The sequence below is a fragment of the Rhinatrema bivittatum genome, chromosome 18 (genome assembly GCF_901001135.1).
Source record: "Rhinatrema bivittatum chromosome 18, aRhiBiv1.1, whole genome shotgun sequence".
In the NCBI taxonomy this organism is placed as follows: Eukaryota; Metazoa; Chordata; class Amphibia; order Gymnophiona; family Rhinatrematidae; genus Rhinatrema; species Rhinatrema bivittatum.
In genome coordinates, this window is record NC_042632.1 from 52,799,364 (window position 1) to 52,816,853 (window position 17,490).

Genomic DNA, 17,490 nt, shown 5'->3' on the forward strand with positions numbered 1-17,490 from the left:
CTTCTGTTTATGTTAGAACATAATGAGACATAGGTAAGATAACTAGATATAGATTCTAGGTTTGGATTGGCTAAGAGCTAAAAAAAAAAAAAAAAAAACAGTCCAAAAACAGCAAATTCCTCTTGCCCTATCGAATCTTTTCCTAAAAAAAGATTTCTTGTTTGTTAATGCCCTATCTGAACTCCTTCAGTTTGGTGTTTGCCCGTTCCTACGTTCAGAGGCAAATACCTTGTGATGTGGTTTTTTTTTTCATCCAAATTACATAAATTTCTAAGACACTTTGTGGTCATGTAGGAATTGGGCCCTCACAATGTTATACTCTGTAAATCTGCATACAGCCACTTCTAGGGTGAAGAGTCTGCTTCCTCGTTTTGGTGCCTGATCTGTATGGCACGTTCCAGGGAAAGTTCCAATTTGGACACAGCCAGGCTGAGGTGAGAAGAGGAGGGGATAAGGTGTCTTGAATTCAGAGCCCAGCTCTTCTGCTCGGAGTGCAATGCTTTAACTCCTCTCATACTTTCTTGGACCTCGATGCAAGGAAGGCCAGGCTTCATATAAGAGCAGTTTCTCATCTTTACTAAATGTCTATATTTATTGTTCCAGCGTTTCCTCACGGTGAACTTTCATTATCATCATTGCTATAGCAAGGGTGTTTATGGATTTTTTGGTTTTTAAGTGCAAGATCCTTAATAGTGTTAGGCAATCTTTCATAAAGATTTCTATTAGGGACAGAGAGGCAGACAAACAGGCAGAGATTCACTTTTCACTCTTGCATCTTCTACTTCCAGAGGAAAGTTTCCAAAAAAAAAAAACCAAAAAGAAGTAACCTCAGCCTTAACTCAGGAGGAAGCTCTTTTCCTTTGAAAGTTCCCGTCCTGTTGTGCTCAGACTTTTTTTATTATTATTGTTTAATGCCCTTGTTCTTCCTGCTGCCTCGTCCAGTGAAAAGCGAGGGAGTGCCTGAAAAGCCGAGAAGAGAGGACAGCGGCAGCAGCCCGGCGGGGAAGGAGTTAACGGGGCTGTGCACGCCAAGTGAATGGGAGTTGCTGGCCGGGGAAGCAGCGGCGCCCGCCTCAGCCGGGTCAGAAGCCCAAGGTCAGCGCCGGCACCGGCTCTCTGCTGGCCTGGGAGCGGAGCTCTGCGCTTGCTGCTCTACAGGTGGGATGGGGGAGGGGGTCGTGTGGGGGCTTTTCTGGCTGAAGTAGGACTTTGGCTGAAGTTCTCAGCCTGGCAAGTCTCGGGGGCCTCGAGCTCGCCCTAGCCCCTCTGGACGCCTGTCCGCAGCCCGGCCGGGCAGAGGCATCGCATCAGGCCAGATGTTCTCATTCGCTCCTACGATAAAGCCTGCCTCAAAGGTAGCCCTTAGTACGCCAGAGCATGGGGGTAGGGACCTGCTGTTGATTTAAGGGGGGGGGGGGATTATTATCCGCCCAGAGAGGAAGACAACCGGACAGGCTGGGTGGGCCTTAGTTGCCCTGGGTGCGTACATAGTTCTGCGGCTACGCTGGTGAAGTTAGCCCAGCTCAATCACAAAAAATCCTGAAAGGTTTGCTTACATTTTCTCTTGTGGGGCAATTTGCTTGAAGCATTGCATTAGGTGGTGATAGATACTTAACGTACCCTTTTTTTTTTTCCTGGCACTGCCTACAAATGCTTTGCCCAGTTTTTCCTTTATAATATACTGAGGACATAATACAAAGTCTCAGCGTTCCCAACCGGGTTTACCCCTTCACAACTCTCTGCATTTTTAGCTCGGTGCAAAGTGGCAAAAAGTACTCCTTTTTGCTGTTGCTCAGCTCTCATAAATTGGCCCCATGTGTATCTAACAGGCTGATTACTTTTACTTGCCAATAGTTTGTAAAGTAGGACAGCAAGACAAGTTTAAGATGTAAAGAATGCAGGAAGGTGCATTGAACTGAATCCAGTGAGTTTGTTTCCAGAGAAAGACTAATACAGTCTTTCTGCTTTATCCATATACATTGAATTGAAAACTGAATTGTGTTCTACATAAAAGGGTTTTTAATTAAGCAAGTGGTATGTAGATCATGTGTTGGACAATTAAAGTAAGTCATAATGTATCTAGATTTTTTTTCTGGGTTTTGCTGGTTTGTATTATCATATGTGTGGGTTATGTTTTGTGCCTCTGGATTGCATTTTTGTTTTTATTTGTATTCTGTTTTGAGTGATTGTTGGAAAGATGGGCAAGACATTTTATCTAAATTAAGGAGATGAAAGTAAAGGTGAATTAGCTTGGCCTGCCTGGAAAATACTTTTTAGGGCATTATAAACCACTTTCTCTTCAACAACATCTCTAGAAAGATACAAATGAGCCAGCAAGAGTTTAAAAATGTAAACTGATACAAAGGACCCCATCCATAGTAAGAATTCCATTTCCATTGGAAATGTTACTGTAATCCTGTCTTAATTTCCATTCAAGTGCGGTCTTGCTTATTTCTATGAGTGAGGGCTACTAGTTAGTACTGCATTTGAATGGGACCTGGATTCTCCAGTCGAGCAGGAGGTAAGGTGGCATTTCAAGATATCCTGCTTTGGTTTGGTGGAGAACTATTGATGGACTGGACTGGGCTGTCACACTGACATTTGCAGTTTAGAGGATTAAAGGTCCGTGCATTCTGAGCATGACCTTTGTGCAAGTTTTCTATGCAGAACCTGATCTCCTGCCCTGATATAAGTGCATTTTTCTGTGTATTAACCCCTCACTCCCTATAACAAGCAAGCTAGTAAGAAGACAGCAGTATTCCCTTTATTGTAATACTGAATCACTAATGACTCACTTAAATTTGGGATGAGAGAAGAAGCCACACATCTGCAAACTGTCTGATGAGGCATTGCTTTGCAATGTACTGTAGTTAGGATTCAGTTTTGCGCAGTGATTGCTAGAGTCTATATTTAAAAGAGATGCTATTAATTTAGGATTAAAGATACAGCCATTGTTTTGCAGGTACTAAGGCGATTGCTGTTCTTTGTTAAGGTGGTCATCTCATGTTGAGCTGGTGGGTTCTGATGGAGATTGGAATATTGGAATGAAAATGGATGATTTATCAGTATTGGACCTGCTGGAGTGCCCTGTGTGTTTTGAAAAGCTGGATGTAACAGCCAAGGTATTACCTTGCCAGCACACCTTTTGTAAGCCTTGCCTGCAAAGGATATTTACAGCCCGGAAAGAACTGAGGTGTCCTGAGTGCAGAGCTCCAGTCTTCTGCAACATCGAAGAGCTGCCAGCCAACTTGCTTCTTGTTCGCCTATTGGATGGCATTAGAGGTGGGCAAAGCATCGTGAGAAACAACTCACTTCGAAGAGTGGGGGGGCTGTATGCGCAGAATTCTTTCAAGAGATTCCGAGACCCAACCAGTCTGCAACCAGCTCCGAACAGGTTGGTCCAGAATGCCCGGATGCCAATGGAAGGGGTAAGGAGACTTTATGTTCCTTGACACTATGGTATTCCCCAGTGGGCACAGTTTATCTCCTAAACATGGAACTGTAGCGGTCTTTAAACAATTAATGTTAATATATTCCCCAAACAGATAAAATGTATTAATAGCATATTTACACTGCCTTTTATTATACAATTCTCTTGTAATTTTATATTCTGTTATGAGTCATCACGTTTCTTTTGCTCCTACATTAACTCCATTAAATGACATCCCAAGCATTGTTCTTAGAGTTTTTATGTTGTCATAATACTCCTTGAATCCCTCAAATGCTTCAGTTCCATGGATGGTAGGTAAAGAAGGAAAGCATGTGAAAAAGAGAGAGAACTGATAGAAGGTGCATAAGCCAGCAGATTAAATTGTATATTGATATATTAACCCTTGCATGTAAAGTAACTAAATACACATTCATAGATGCCTATATGAAGAATAATATAAGGAATGGTATTACTAATAAGGCAAGACTAAATCTTGTAAAGTAAGAAGAAGAAAATATATTTTGTTGTAATTTGTTAGACTAATTAAATGGAAAAAGATGGATACAGTTGAGAAGTCAAACCTACAGGTTGGGTTCACAGCATATCCATCATGAATATTCCTTAGATAATGTTGCACAGATTAGGTTTAAGAGAATGAGTTGATTTGCATATTTAGATTACTCTGAAAGGGTTCTCAAATTACCCTATAGCAGATGAACACAAGTTGGTATATGAATTCCAAGCAATTGATGAAACCTTATTCTGTGAGGACATCTCTTATTTGACAAACATTAAAACATTTGTTTTGCTGCACCCCCTTCATATTTTTCTTTTAAGTCTGTGAAAAATGGTTTTGAAGTCACAAAAGCTACCCAAAGCAGACTCCCAGCCAAGGAACGGTACCAGAGAGTTACATGTCGGCTCTAATACGCTTCGTCCCTAGACATTGTTTACATATAATGTTTTAAGAAACATTCCAGCACACTTCCAAAAAACACCAGCTTCATGCAGACAGAAACAAACAGGAGGAGGGCTGCCAATGGTGGAACAATAACCGGCTGTATGGGTTCGTAGCCCGCAGCTGGCACCCACACACTTAGAAAGCAGAGCTCATCTTCCCCTTGATCATGCCTGCTGTAGAACTTGAAGTGCACATGTCTTTAAAACTTAAAAATAAAAGAAACAGCTGCTCACTTTGTACCACAGCAAGGGAAAACTTTTTGAAATTCTAAGGTAACTCCCTTAGCCGAGTCCTTTTCAAGCCAGCAAATGCCTTTCATTTATAGTGTGGTTGAGCTCTGACGAATGCCCAGCAGCATGGAGCATCTGATGCAACCCTCAGTATGTTGTGGTGATGGTGTTTATTTATAAATTAAAAAAAAACATAATCAGTTCCTCCCTCTTGTTTTCCCTCTGTAGACTTACTGTCATTTTTAGTTGAAAAGCTATAGCAGCCCGCTTTTTGTCTATTGAAACCTAGTCGCAAACACCTTGATTTTCATGCGGTGGTTTGCTGTCTGTCTCTGCAGTTGCATGGTTGACTCTGAGCTGTGCAGAGAGCTGTCAACAGAGCTTGTTTCTTGAGGGAGACTAGAGGCTAGTCTTGGCTTTTTGGACACCCAATACACTTGCCCTCCTGGTGCATTCTGTTACCCCTAGGGTAATGTTGATTTCCAGTGGAAGAAACATGACTACAAATACCACAAGCCATTGGGATGTAAGTTTAAAAAAAACAGTATTGGCCAAAAGTCTCCCTTTAGAAATTGGATCGCAGCAGCTCTGCATGTGTTCATGTGATATTGCTGCTTCAGTTGTCAAACCAGCTTGGCTTGTACAGCCTCAGCCTATTGCATATGTCCCTGCTTTACATATGTGTAACTGAGGCATAGGCAATTCTTGTCCTCAAAGATCACCAACCAATTGGGTTTTCAGGATATCTTGACAAATATGCATGAGACATATTTGCATACAATTGAGGCAGGGTGCATGAATTATTCTTATTGCTGCCTCGCCCAGCGCCTAATCCCACCCTGGGAATGCCTCCGTGAAAATGCAGGTAAAAGTGTGCACGATATGGAGCAACACATGCATCCAGGGTGCACAATATTCAAAAAGCCCTTTCATCCAGTAAATGGCTTCTGAAAATTGCCCTCATTATGACTAGAAATGTCATTTTAATTTATTTGCCTCTACTAATCCCAATCCTCTATTATGCTCTATCCATACTTTGCTGAATAATGCTAAAAACATTAAAGAGGCACAGACAGAGTTGTCTGAATCTGAATACAGATTAATCTCAACATTCATCTAGGAAATGAGTAAGGTAGCCTCAATAGTATTTGTAGTTGTTTCAAGGTTGTCATCTCTCCCTCCTTCCCTCTCCCTCTTTCCCTAAATATTCCCTGATTCCAGTGGAAGAGTAAAACGCCAGGCGCTCCATATTCAAAGGCAATTAGCCATATGACTCAGAAGCTATCCATCTAAACGAAGATTTGGGTACTTAGCTGACTAATAAGTTAGGGGAGTTCTGGGGGCATAACTGGGAGGAGATGAGATGGCCAGCTAGGTTATCTGGCTTAACTCCAATATTCAAAGTTATGTCTGGACAGACTGTAGAGTAATCCTAAAGTTAGCCCACTACTCTTTATGATATGATAGCCGGCTCTGTTCAATAATATGCTGGCACTATTGACTATACCTCCAAAGTTAGCCGGAGAAGTTTATCAGGTTACTTTGCTATCCAGACAGTGAATGAATATGGGCTTCCTCATTCTTTTCTTGCTCAAATATCCCCTGTAAGATCTTGCAAATGTTGGTGGCTATGCTTTTTCACTAAAAAAAAACTGCCTGAGACCTTGTCTAGAGCTTCTGCTCGCTGTAAGGTTTATTTTAAGTTGTAACATATTTGTATGTAGGGATGTACATTCCTTTCAAATGGGACATTTTTAACAATTTCCCATTTTCATTTCAATTTGTTTTTTTTAATGAAACAATTGTTTTTCCTTTTAGCTTTTTTTTTTGTGAATGTCCACCCCATTGGAGAAGTAAAAAAAAAAAAAAAACTAAACCCCTCACTGGTCCCCTCTCAAGCTCCAAGTGAAGAATCTTTGCAGGGCAGGAGCACTACCCTCCCAGTCGCTACAAGTGGCCAGAGCCACTGTTAATTGGTTTTGTACAAAACGTGGGGAGTCTGGGCCTGGCTGGACAATGGTGCTGGCCTTGGTCTGAGCCCTCCTCCGGTGGGGCAGGCGCGACCAGGGAATCGCTCCTGAATGGCAAAGACTCTTCAGTAGAGTAAGTGGAGCTGGGGAGAACTGGAGTGTGTTTGTTTGTTTTTTGTTTTCCTTCCCAAGAAGGCCAACATTGTTCTCTTGTTTTTTGTTTTTTTTTTCATTTGGCTTCACTTTTTATTCATTTAAAAAATGTCTGCACACACCCCTAATGTTTGTGTCCATGGTCTCAGTTTAGTCCCCAGTGGATGAATATCCATATCATCACTTTTTTTTTTTTTTTAAATCTCCATTACAATTTGAAACTTCTCCTGTCCCTACCCTTTCTGTACCAATTCTGTGGCCGTACAGACGAGGACCGCACTTCCCATTGCTCCAAATCTTTCACCTTTCAGGAGCACAAAATGCAATGGAAATTTTATTTTTAAGAAAGCGTTTGGTGGTATTCAGGATCCAAGCACCAACACTGCACAAACTGTTGTGAGATGTTTGCCCAAAAAAAAAAAAAGCTGAGCTACACTTAAGACTTGGGCAAATGTTGAGCACTTCTACTACCTGCAGAAGATTTTCTTTCTTTAGAATATGTTTCCCTCTCAAAAGCTGCAGGATAGGAAATCTGGCCTAACAATGCAAATTGTGGGGGCTCTGCACCTTTTTTGCCCTAATTTTCTCTGGCCCCAATGTAATCCAGCTTCAGCTTTTAAAGCCTTGGCCCCACTTGTTTGGCTGTTTCTGCCTCTCTTCCCTGTGTGTGATGAGTGGTCGGCCATGCTGGTTTGTCCCTGCCTGCTCCTTACGTGACAGCTTTTGCCCCGTCGGCCAGGCGTGGCTTCTCCTGCTTCCTGGCAAGGTGCTCCGAGAGAGCAGCAGGTAGGTGCTTGAGTTAACTGAGGATTAAAAAGAACGAAGCTAGACAAGAATGGCTCATTGTAGAGAGGATGAAAACATGACTGAACCAAAAAAAAAAAAAAGATCTTGACAAACCCGTTTCCCGGGTTCTGTAAGATTAGGTGCAGTATTGCAGCACACGGAAGTATTTAAGTTTTGGTAGCAGGGCAGAGAGGAAAACAGTACTGAATTTTTGAAAATTAAACCATAACAAACAGAACTTTTGTTTCATCTGATTTTCAGCAAGCCCAGCCAAAAAAAAAAAAAAACTTCTCCCAGGTCTCTTTCAGCCCCTCCATCCCCTGCTAAGCCCTCCTACCCATTTGTGAATCTTTCTTCCCAGGGCAGAAGCGATTCCCCGGTTGTTCCTGCCCCACTGCTGCTATTCTCAAAAATGTCTTTGGCCTTTAAATCTGCCCTACAACACATTGGTGCTGGCCTCTCTTGCTTAGCTCCAGTGGGGCAGGAGCCCATGGAATGGGGGTGCCCAGGGAGGGCTTTAAAAAAACAAAAATTCAATCTTCATTGATGTGGAGAGGCCCTGATCTGACTTTTTTTTTTTCTGGTTTCTTTTGTTTTCTGTTTCTTTATTTTCCTAATTTGTTTGCTATTGTTTTTGTTTTGGTTTTTTTTTTTTCAATTAAAAAACCAACCCCCAAAAAACCCAGAAAATGAAACCAAAATTGGTGCCTCCCCCTGTTGCATACATTACAAAGCCCACAGTCACTATGGTGACAATATCCAAATCATTTACCTGGGTAATTAAGTCACCTCCTTGCCTTCACTCAATGACCCTAAAAGGATGCCCATGCTTTTAGGAATTAGGAATTGTAACTACAGTTCCTGTTCTTTTATTTTATTGAAATGCTATTTCTATCCCACCATAGAAATTTTACCTGCATCCATAGGACCCACAGACTCTGCTGTTTAGTGCCAGATCACTTTGGCACGCATGATTACATTTATCATGCGCTGGGGTGTCCTTTGTGGATCATTTTAAGTTACACAAATTTAGCTGGACAAAAAAAGGGGCTGGCGGGAGGTTTTCAAAAGTGCCTGGTTAGTGCAATGATCAGCACTAACCAGGTGAATTTACCTGCACAAGTCCAGCCACACAAATACCTCTCCTAAATCTACTCACTTAAATTTAGTTTGGGTAAATTCAGCTCAGAATTTGGCTAAAAATAAATGGGTTTATCATCAAGTGCCTATGCCCCTCCCCCACCCCCAACCAGAATACCCTCTTACTATTCTGGAGGGTCCCCACTGCCAGTCTTCCCTGGCAGAAGAGCTGTAAGAGCCCACCTGCTGGCGTCACTGCTGAACTCTGACACCATTTGGAAATTCGAACATGTGTGTGAGGAGAGGGGAGGGGCGGGTATGTGTTGTAGGGGTGCTGATTGTGTGTGAGGGGTGCGCCATTCTTCACCAGCTGCTTCAGGTACTTTTCCCCCAGCTGTCTCCTTTTTGTTTTTTCTTCCTCTGGGTCAAGCTGCTGAGGAGGGCAGAGGGGCACCTTGGGAAACGAGGAGTTAGTCCACATTGTGCAGCCTCTAACTGCTTCCCGTAGAGAGCCAACAGGAATATTTTTCAGAAAATGCAGACCCTCTGAGAGATTCTTCCAGTGAATCACATTTGGTGACTTTGTCCGTTCTTTGGAAAGTTTCATTTTGGACAAACAGGGATCCCTTTTACATAATTCAGTAAAAAAAAAGATATATCTATATAGAGAAAGAGAGAGGCTTAATTTCATTAATTGACTTTTGTGGAACCAGTGTAATAAGCTGATAACTGAATCTACCCCATATGTATTTTCTCTCTCTCTTCCTTTTCCTGGAGCCTGCTTCCCAAAACCCAAATTTTCCTTTTAGTCAGTTGCCAATTTTATTCCACGGAGTGTGAGCCTCTGGTGTCTGCAGAGTAAAGGAAGCACAGTCCCTCTGTTGTGGTCAGTCTGGTAGGAGACCGGATAGTGGCCAACACTTTCATGTCAGGATTTGGTATCCATGCAGAAACAATCCATTGAGTCAGATAATAGCTAAGAGCTATCTTTAGTAGGCCACCGGCTTCCCAGCATGTCTGCAGCATGCCGCAATCAAGTGCTGCTCGTGTAGCTTTTACTCCGAGGCAGCTGGCAAGTGACAGCATGCCCTTCTGCTCCAACACAATGCAAGTGCTTTAAGTGACCATGCACCCGACTTTTGTCAAGAACAGCCTAAATGGGACTGTCTCCATGATGGATAAAAATTACGCTTCCAGATGATGGGAGCTGGTTTTAAATGCAGTTTAGATTAATTTGCAGAAATAAAAGGATAATTGCAGACTGCAGTGTAGAAAAATTCTTTTTTTTTTTTTTTTTTAGGCACACTGTGATAAAAGATGTTTTATTGAACGAGGCCCTGTGGGTAGCAGGAAGAGCCACATGGAGTACAAGTGGATGCATGTAGGCTGTGAAGGGTATCCATTTCTGGGAAAAAGTGTTGTAGAGCTAGAAAATTATTTTATTACATAATAAAAAGGTGGTAGGGAGTCTGTGCATTGTTTTTGGGGGGTTTTTTTTTCTTCAAGGTACAACTGTCAGCATATTTTGGCCTGCATCTGTTTTTAAAAAGAGAATCCCTTTACCAATATGATGTATGAGGGGATAAGCATTTCCTACACTTGTACACAGTACGAGGAAAGTGCTCCCTTCTCCATCCCCTCTGCAGGCTTCCTGAAGGGGAATGGTTCGAACAGAAATCACTGAGGCCCAGAGATTTCTAGTGTTTCCCTGGAAATCTGGCAGTTGATACAAATTTCTTGAGTCTCTGGGTTAAATCTGAAGAATTCCTCAAAAGCTCAGTTTCTTTGGATAATTCTTATGTTGCTCTAATAAAAGATAACATAAGAAATGCTATGTTGTGACAGACCAAGGTCCATCGAGCCCAGTATCCTGTCTCTGACACTGGCAAGTCTGGGTCACTGCTACTGTAGTAGTTTTATGTAATATCCACCCTCCATTGATTATGTCAAATTTGTGACACCATTGCCTAGAGCTGCATCACAGTAACCCCGTGGACCAGGTCAAGTGATCGACTAAAGACAAGATGTAAAATAACTGCTCCATCTCATTGCTTCTAAGACCAGCTGCTCCGTGAAACAGTTATTTGTGGCATCTAGAATCTTAACCTATCTAACGTCCCAATGAGACCGTGACCCAGTCAATATTAGGGTAATTTAAAATTTCCCATTTTTATTGTGTTGCCAAATCTATTTGCCCTTCTAATTTCTGTTAGCATTTTATAGTGTTTCTTCATCTTGGCCAAGTGGACAGTAGTATACCCCCACTGCTATACTATTACTTGTCACACATGGAGTTTCTATCCATAAGGATCCGGAGTGCATTTTGTTTCCTGTTTGACTCTCTTTGCCATCTTTTGCGTATAGTGCCACCCCTCACCAGTTCAATCTGCCCTATCATGATATAATTTATACCCTGGTATCACAGTGTTCCATTGGTTTCCACCATGTTTCTGAGATGTCTATAATAATATCCTCATACATTCTAACAATCCAATCTCACTATTCAGACCTCTGGCATTCACAATAAAATAAAAACATACTTTATAATGTCATATTTCTTTTTCTCTTTGAATCAGAACTTGCATGGAATCCATGAGGTCATAAAAACATCAATGGAGAAGCAATAATTCTTTTCAAAGGCTGAGGGTTTATAGAATGAAGGATTGACGCTTTTCACCTTCTCTGATTGGCCATATGTAAAATACTTTTCAGTGCATATATAATAGTTTCACTTTGCACTACAAAATGGAGCATGGCATGACACAACTAGACACAATCTGTGTATCTTCAGCCCAGAAAATGGGGAACAGTCAGGGCAGGCCAATGATCATCAAAATAATATAATATCCCATTAAACTATAACTTTGTCAGGTACTGACACTTACTATGCTACAAAGAACGATAGCAATACAAAGCAAATATTGAAAAAAAAACCACTGAGCGTCCACTGGTTACTTCAGATTTTACCAAGCAACTGTATGTCAAATATAAATGCATGAGACTATTAAAAGAAACATGGTTATAGAGCCTGCTACTTAGTAACAATTTCCTCCTAAGCATTATTCTTACAGAGGAAATCTTCAAAATCTGAGCTGATTTGATTACTGCTTATAAATGATTAAAAGCTTATAAATGATTGATTAAAATGATTGTAGGTCTACATTTGGTAATATGGTACCACGACTCAGTTAACAGAACTATCTCCCAGATAAATCTGTGGAGAAGCGATGGTGTGTCTCTTATCAGCTGCAAAATGTAAATCTACATTTGTACAATATTTTAGATATTTCAGGTCCATGGTGGCAACACACTGCTTTTTTTTTTTTTTTTGAGAGCAAATAGATTATTTCACCGTGAGCATAGGCAGACAATCCTCTTCTGAGTCCTTGGTCTTCCGAAAGCAGCGGTCCGTCTGCTTTGGTGCTGCATTTCTTTCTATTAGCCAGGAAGTTTGTTCTCTAAAGGTGCTCGCAGGTAAAAAGAGCTATGGGACTGGTTCTCTCATAGGCTCACTGTCTTGCCTGTCTGCATTTTCCCCTTTCTGGATATCTTGTTACCTATCTGTAATGGTGAGACAAATACCATTTCACTGAATCAAAAGTGACAGAATCCCTCTTGCGGTGAAGTAATTTTCCTCACACCCTGCCTCATCTCTGTAGTTGGTGCTGAATTGCAACACCCGTAATTTAACAGCGAGTTTTGCCTGGGATCTGCAAACCACTCTGTAAGCATCAACGCCTGTTACCTGCACCTTTTCTGTCTCTCATCACGTTGTCAAACACCCATCTATGGCCCATTTGGTGTATGCTGGGTTTCATAGCTTACTTGCAATGTTCTCCTTTCTGTGTCTTCACCTTTGACCTTATGGCATGGTTTCCTAACACCTGTTTAAGCAGGACCCTTTTTAAAAAGTATCCGTCATCATCTGGCCTCTGGAAATAATGACTTGAAGAAGACATGATTTACACACACACAAGCATATGGGAATTTGCTGGATTGACAATACATATTCTTTAGTTTTTATTTTCCTTGTGATTATGTCCCAAAACTCTGAATTTTTGAAGCAAGTGTATGTCATCCATGAAAGACTATCTGTGTTTGAAACAGTATCAGAATTCAAGAAAGCATGAGATAAGAAGAGAAGCTGCAAAGAAGCATTGATAATGTTAGCAGTCAAGTAGAATCTGCAGCCTAGCAACAGAAAGACAAACTGGACAGTCTAGGGGCCGGCCCACTGGGTCACTGCCATGCGGAGGACTTGGATTTGATTCCCAGTTTAGGTCTTCAGAGGTAGAGTTCACAGTCCCTGGGAGAAGGGAGTCCCAGCTATCTCACAAGGGCAAGGGTCATGATTTGCAGGGTCCCAGAAGGAGACCCAGTGCATGGTCCTTGGCCAGGGCCCGTCACTGCAATGACCGGACTAAAGGGGGTTGGGAGGGGATAGAGACTTCGGAGAGGTGGGGGAAATCCCCGGATGGTTGCATCATCCCAGTCCCAATTGATCTGGAAGCCCAAAAGGAACAGGAGGAAACTGCCAATCACCCCCCTTTCTCCCTCTTCCCCCCCCCCCCCAAAAAATATTCAAGTGGGAACTCCAAGGGTCTTTATCTGCCATCACATTCAATGTTTCTATGTATCTGAGGTGTTAGATTAAACTATAGCTCGGATCTGCAGTGCTGGCACCTGTAGTAATGACAAGCAGACTGACGAGGAATCATTAATAGAATGAATTATGATCCAGTACACTATCAGCTCTCTGAAGATGCTGGTATAAATTTGTTTAATCCAGATTCATTCATTCATTTTGATTAGTAAATTGCAGCGAAAACAAATTCTCTTGCTTGCAACTTCGGGAATGTCAAATTGTAGAAGATATCGCGGGACTTGAAGTTCCGACTAAAAGGTGGCTGTGCCTGCCTAGGAAGCCACATCTGAATTTCTGAAAGACCGCCTTCCGGGCTAGAGCCGGCATCATACGTTTTATGACGTCAAGACTTACCACCATCCTCTTCCGCATCCTCCTTTTCGGTTAAGCCCTCTGTGAACTGCAGTGCTCTAATGTTCCGTCGCAGAGAAGCTGTAACTATGGGGTAGCGCTGCCAGTGCCAGCTAGGATCTTTTTCACCCCTTTGCTTCATAAAAAGGCAGGCTGAGATGCACTGGATGAGCGCCAGGGTGAAGGCCAGCTGAAACAACTCAGTTCTGTTAATGTACTTGGGTAATTTACAAAACACAAAGGTGGTTGTTTTTTTTTTAAATTGTAATTATAGCACAAAAATGAGTTTAATGTTTTTGCACACATTCACCTCCTAATCTTCCTCCTCCTCCTCTTTCCTCTTTAACACCACACCTACAGTGAGAGAAAAATCAGCACATACTTGAAATTAATTAACCTCAAATTTTACTGGGCGTACTTGGAATAGCCAAGATCAGATTTTCCACATACCAAGCGTGCATTGCAAGAGAGAATTTACTCATCCCTAAGTCGTCTGGGATGCTAGGGAACAGATCCTTTAGCATACTACATCCTTTCAAACTTTAAATAGTCTAAATCGCTTAATCCAGAAGAATGTAGTGTTCAGAATTTCTTGCGTTTTGCGATCTTCTGATAAAATGTGGATTAAACTTTAGTCTAAATAGTGCTTGTAAGGCAGAATTCTAGCTGCCTTGCTGATCCTGGATTATTTGCTGGTTGGACCAACATAAGAATAAGTTCAAAGTTTTGCATGTGGGCTTTTAATACCAAAAAGATGGGAACCCCAACGAAAGGCTTTATAGTCATGAAATCTGTAATTCCTGTTAACCTGCTGAACATACCTCATTTATTTAAACTATTTATATTCTGCCTATAATAAACAAGTCATGCTAAGGAGATTGCAATATGCAGCTGTAACACCTGTGCCACGGGGGAGATGTTGCAAGCCCCGGAGAGCTGTGGAGTAGACTCAGTCTTTGGGCATGGACTGGGGACAGGATAACCTGTGAGGCCAGGCTAGGTGAGAGCACTTCAAACACAGTCCAGAAAAATCCAATGTCCAATGCAATGTTACGTTTAAAGCAGAGTCCAAACTCCGAATAGAGTTTTAAGGTCATCTGGATTAGATCCCAAAGCTCCCGGTTCAGCCCCTTCATTTTCTCCAACTGTATCCTTTTTATTTTCCAAAACCTTTGTGGTTCCATTGTCTTCTCCTGTATTATTTCTGCACTTCAGAGCAATCTCGCTCAGCACTCAGGACATCTTCCCTCGTCACACAGACTCTTATTCCTTACTGGTGGGACTAGTGAGGGTCCCCGGTGGTAGGTTTTCCTCTCTTACAGAAGGCACCACATGCAAACCTCTTCTCTTGTGCTGAGGACTCACTGTTCAGCTTCGGCTCACAATCCAGTCTCTGCACACAGGAGCAGCTCTTGAGACAATGCACTCCATGGTCCGTTGGAACTTAGTCTCAAATCCCACACCGAAAGAACCAGCGGCGACCTTCCCCTTCGGCTCAGCCAGCCCCCCCAGCACAGTCTCTCTGTCCAAAATCCAAGTAAGAACTGTAATCCTCTCTCCTGCACTTCTGTTGCGCCTCAGGGTAGTCGAAAACTTCAGCCCTCCTCTGCTCTCACTTGTAATCCACACTGTAGGTCCTTAGTAGCTCTTCTGGTTGCTTTTCCCTCTGTAAGAGCTATGTTGTAGTTCTGGGTGAAGCACTGTTGTTTCCCCTCTAACCCCTTGAGGCATGGACCCTCCTGATGTCCTGACCCCCTTCCTCAGATGACCAGCCCTGAGCCCATGCACAGCTCCTATATTTGTACCCCTACACCGTAAATACAAGTGCAACTCTCACTGCTATTGCTTAGTATTCATTCTCATTTTAAAGTATAGGCCTGAACTTTTCAGCTCCCTGTTAAACATGGACAGTAAATACATAGCCTTAGGAAAAAGAGCTACAACACCATCTAGTGACCCATAGGGTTACACACCATAAAACCAGGCCTGGATTTAGGAATAGGCAAGGAAGACAACTGCCTAGGGCAGCGGTTGTTAACCAGCCTTTCGTCAAGCACCTGCAGGTGTGTGGCCACACTTCCCGGTCCCCCGCTGACCCAGCTGCTCCCTCTGCCCGGGCTTAAAATGCTAATAGTCTGGGCAGGACACGGCAGGAGTCAGCGGCACCAGCAGGGTCTCTTCTTCCCGCGGCCCGGAAGTGGCGAGCAGCGGCTGAGTTACCAAATGATGGTGGTGGTGGTGTGCATCATGCCCGAGAGAGAGAGCGGATGGGTCTAAAGTGGGTGATGGTCCTTTCTCGGAGATCTCCAGGGCTCTTATCTTAGGTTCTGTCAGTAACAGCAGCCTTGGGTTCTGAAGCGCTCCCTTTGTTTTAACCCTTCTTGAGCCAGAGTGGATGGCTAGAGGTTCCAACTAAGTGACTGGGCTTTCACTGAATGTCAGGCAGCCCCTCTTGAAATGGTGCTGTGCCTCTTCCATTCTGGCAGTGCAGATGAGGCAGCAGCTGCTCCTCGTGTTCAGGAACTGCCCCCAGCCTATGACATTCATTTTTCTCCTGTTGCAGCCAGCAATGTTGTTCCTTCTTGCCCTCCTTAGTTTGACTTCAGAGGGCTTCGTACACCTGACAGTGGCTTGATCAAGCCCTGAAAGGCACTAATTCTTTACTCTTTTTTATTTTTTTTCCATATGAGGTGCAGCTGTAGAAATGTCTCTGACTGTGGGCTTCATTTGAGCTCCCTATGAAAAATGCAATTCTGCAGACAGTGCTTGGTTCTTCTGGCACCGCTGCTCCGGTCTCCTCTCTGTCGCAGCTGTAAAAAGAAATCCCCTAGCTCGCCAGGCCTTCGTGTGCTGCCTTTAGTTCTGTGGTGCTAAGTCCTGCGGTCGACAGCTAACGAGGGCCCCGTGTCTCGTACCTCCAGGGGAACCAGAAGGCCCCTTCCTAGGACTTATTTTAGTCTACTTTCCAAACTTCTTATGAGCTCACCACTTCTGTGTGTCCTTAATAACTTTCGAGTTTGGTGTCCCACCCTCATTACATTTTCAGGACATATCGGGGGGGGGGGGGGGGGGGGGGGGGGGAGTCCAAGAGGATCATGGCACAGGTGTCTTATTTTTAGATGCTTGTATCTGAGTGGATGTGTGCGCATGTCCCTTCAAGCAAGGTCTGCCAGTTCGGCGGGAAAACTTCCTCTTGTCTTTGATTAACATCTTCAGTGTGATGTGGCATTAGCTTACATCATTTTTCCTGGATTGCATGTTGGGAGGGGGCAGTAGCAATGTGAAATGAATATTAACAAATTATCTCCTCTAAGAGAGAGTGGTGGAGTGACAGTTCACTTAAGGAATTCTAGTTGAGAGGAACAAGTGATAGCACAGGATGTTAATATTATTCCACCAATGGAATGCAATTGCAAATTCTTCAGACGTGATGACTATTGCCCCAGACAGAAGCAGAATTGTCATGTTGTACAGCCCATAAAGTATATTATTATTGTTGTCTCCAACATAGTAACCAAATAACAACATTAATGAAAGAGATGCCAGGTGCAGCCAGCTTTTGAGATTCTTTCTGGCAAAGATTTATTATCTTTGTCGTATTCTTAGACAGGATCATAAGTTTGCACAGCAATTGTAGGGTGGATACAATGGTCATAGAGGATCCGATTCACTAAGAGGCTAATACCTTACCCAGGTGCTTCAGTTTTAGGAGAAGTTTGCAGCCAAACTTAGGGTCCCAACCTTTTGGAATGAAAATTCTCCTAACTTTAGGTGCCTATAAGTGAGGGCCCTAAATGTAGGTTTGCTATATATTTTCCTATATTTAGGCACTTAATAAGGCACCTAGAGTTGTAAATCAGCATTGGGTGCCTAATTCACTTCCT

The 17,490-nt window shown here is 42.8% G+C and overlaps 1 protein-coding gene across 11 annotated transcripts in view; it reads left to right on the forward strand.

Moving 5' to 3' along the window:
• The first annotated feature begins 412 nt into the window (after positions 1–412).
• SH3RF2 (SH3 domain containing ring finger 2) overlaps positions 413–17,490 on the forward strand; it is a 41,148-nt gene continuing 24,070 nt past the window's right edge. The window contains exons 1-2 of one of the 11 annotated variants that reach the window (XM_029583535.1): positions 413–434; positions 2,963–3,428. In XM_029583535.1, coding sequence (XP_029439395.1) covers positions 3,045–3,428 — 384 coding nt within the window. In that variant the 5' untranslated portion in view covers positions 413–434; positions 2,963–3,044. Of the gene's footprint in view, positions 435–819; positions 1,159–1,178; positions 1,356–1,437; positions 1,547–2,043; positions 2,064–2,138; positions 2,522–2,962; positions 3,429–17,490 lie in introns of those variants that run through there. The other 10 variants (XM_029583528.1, XM_029583529.1, XM_029583530.1 and 7 more) reach the window with 10 other exon arrangements.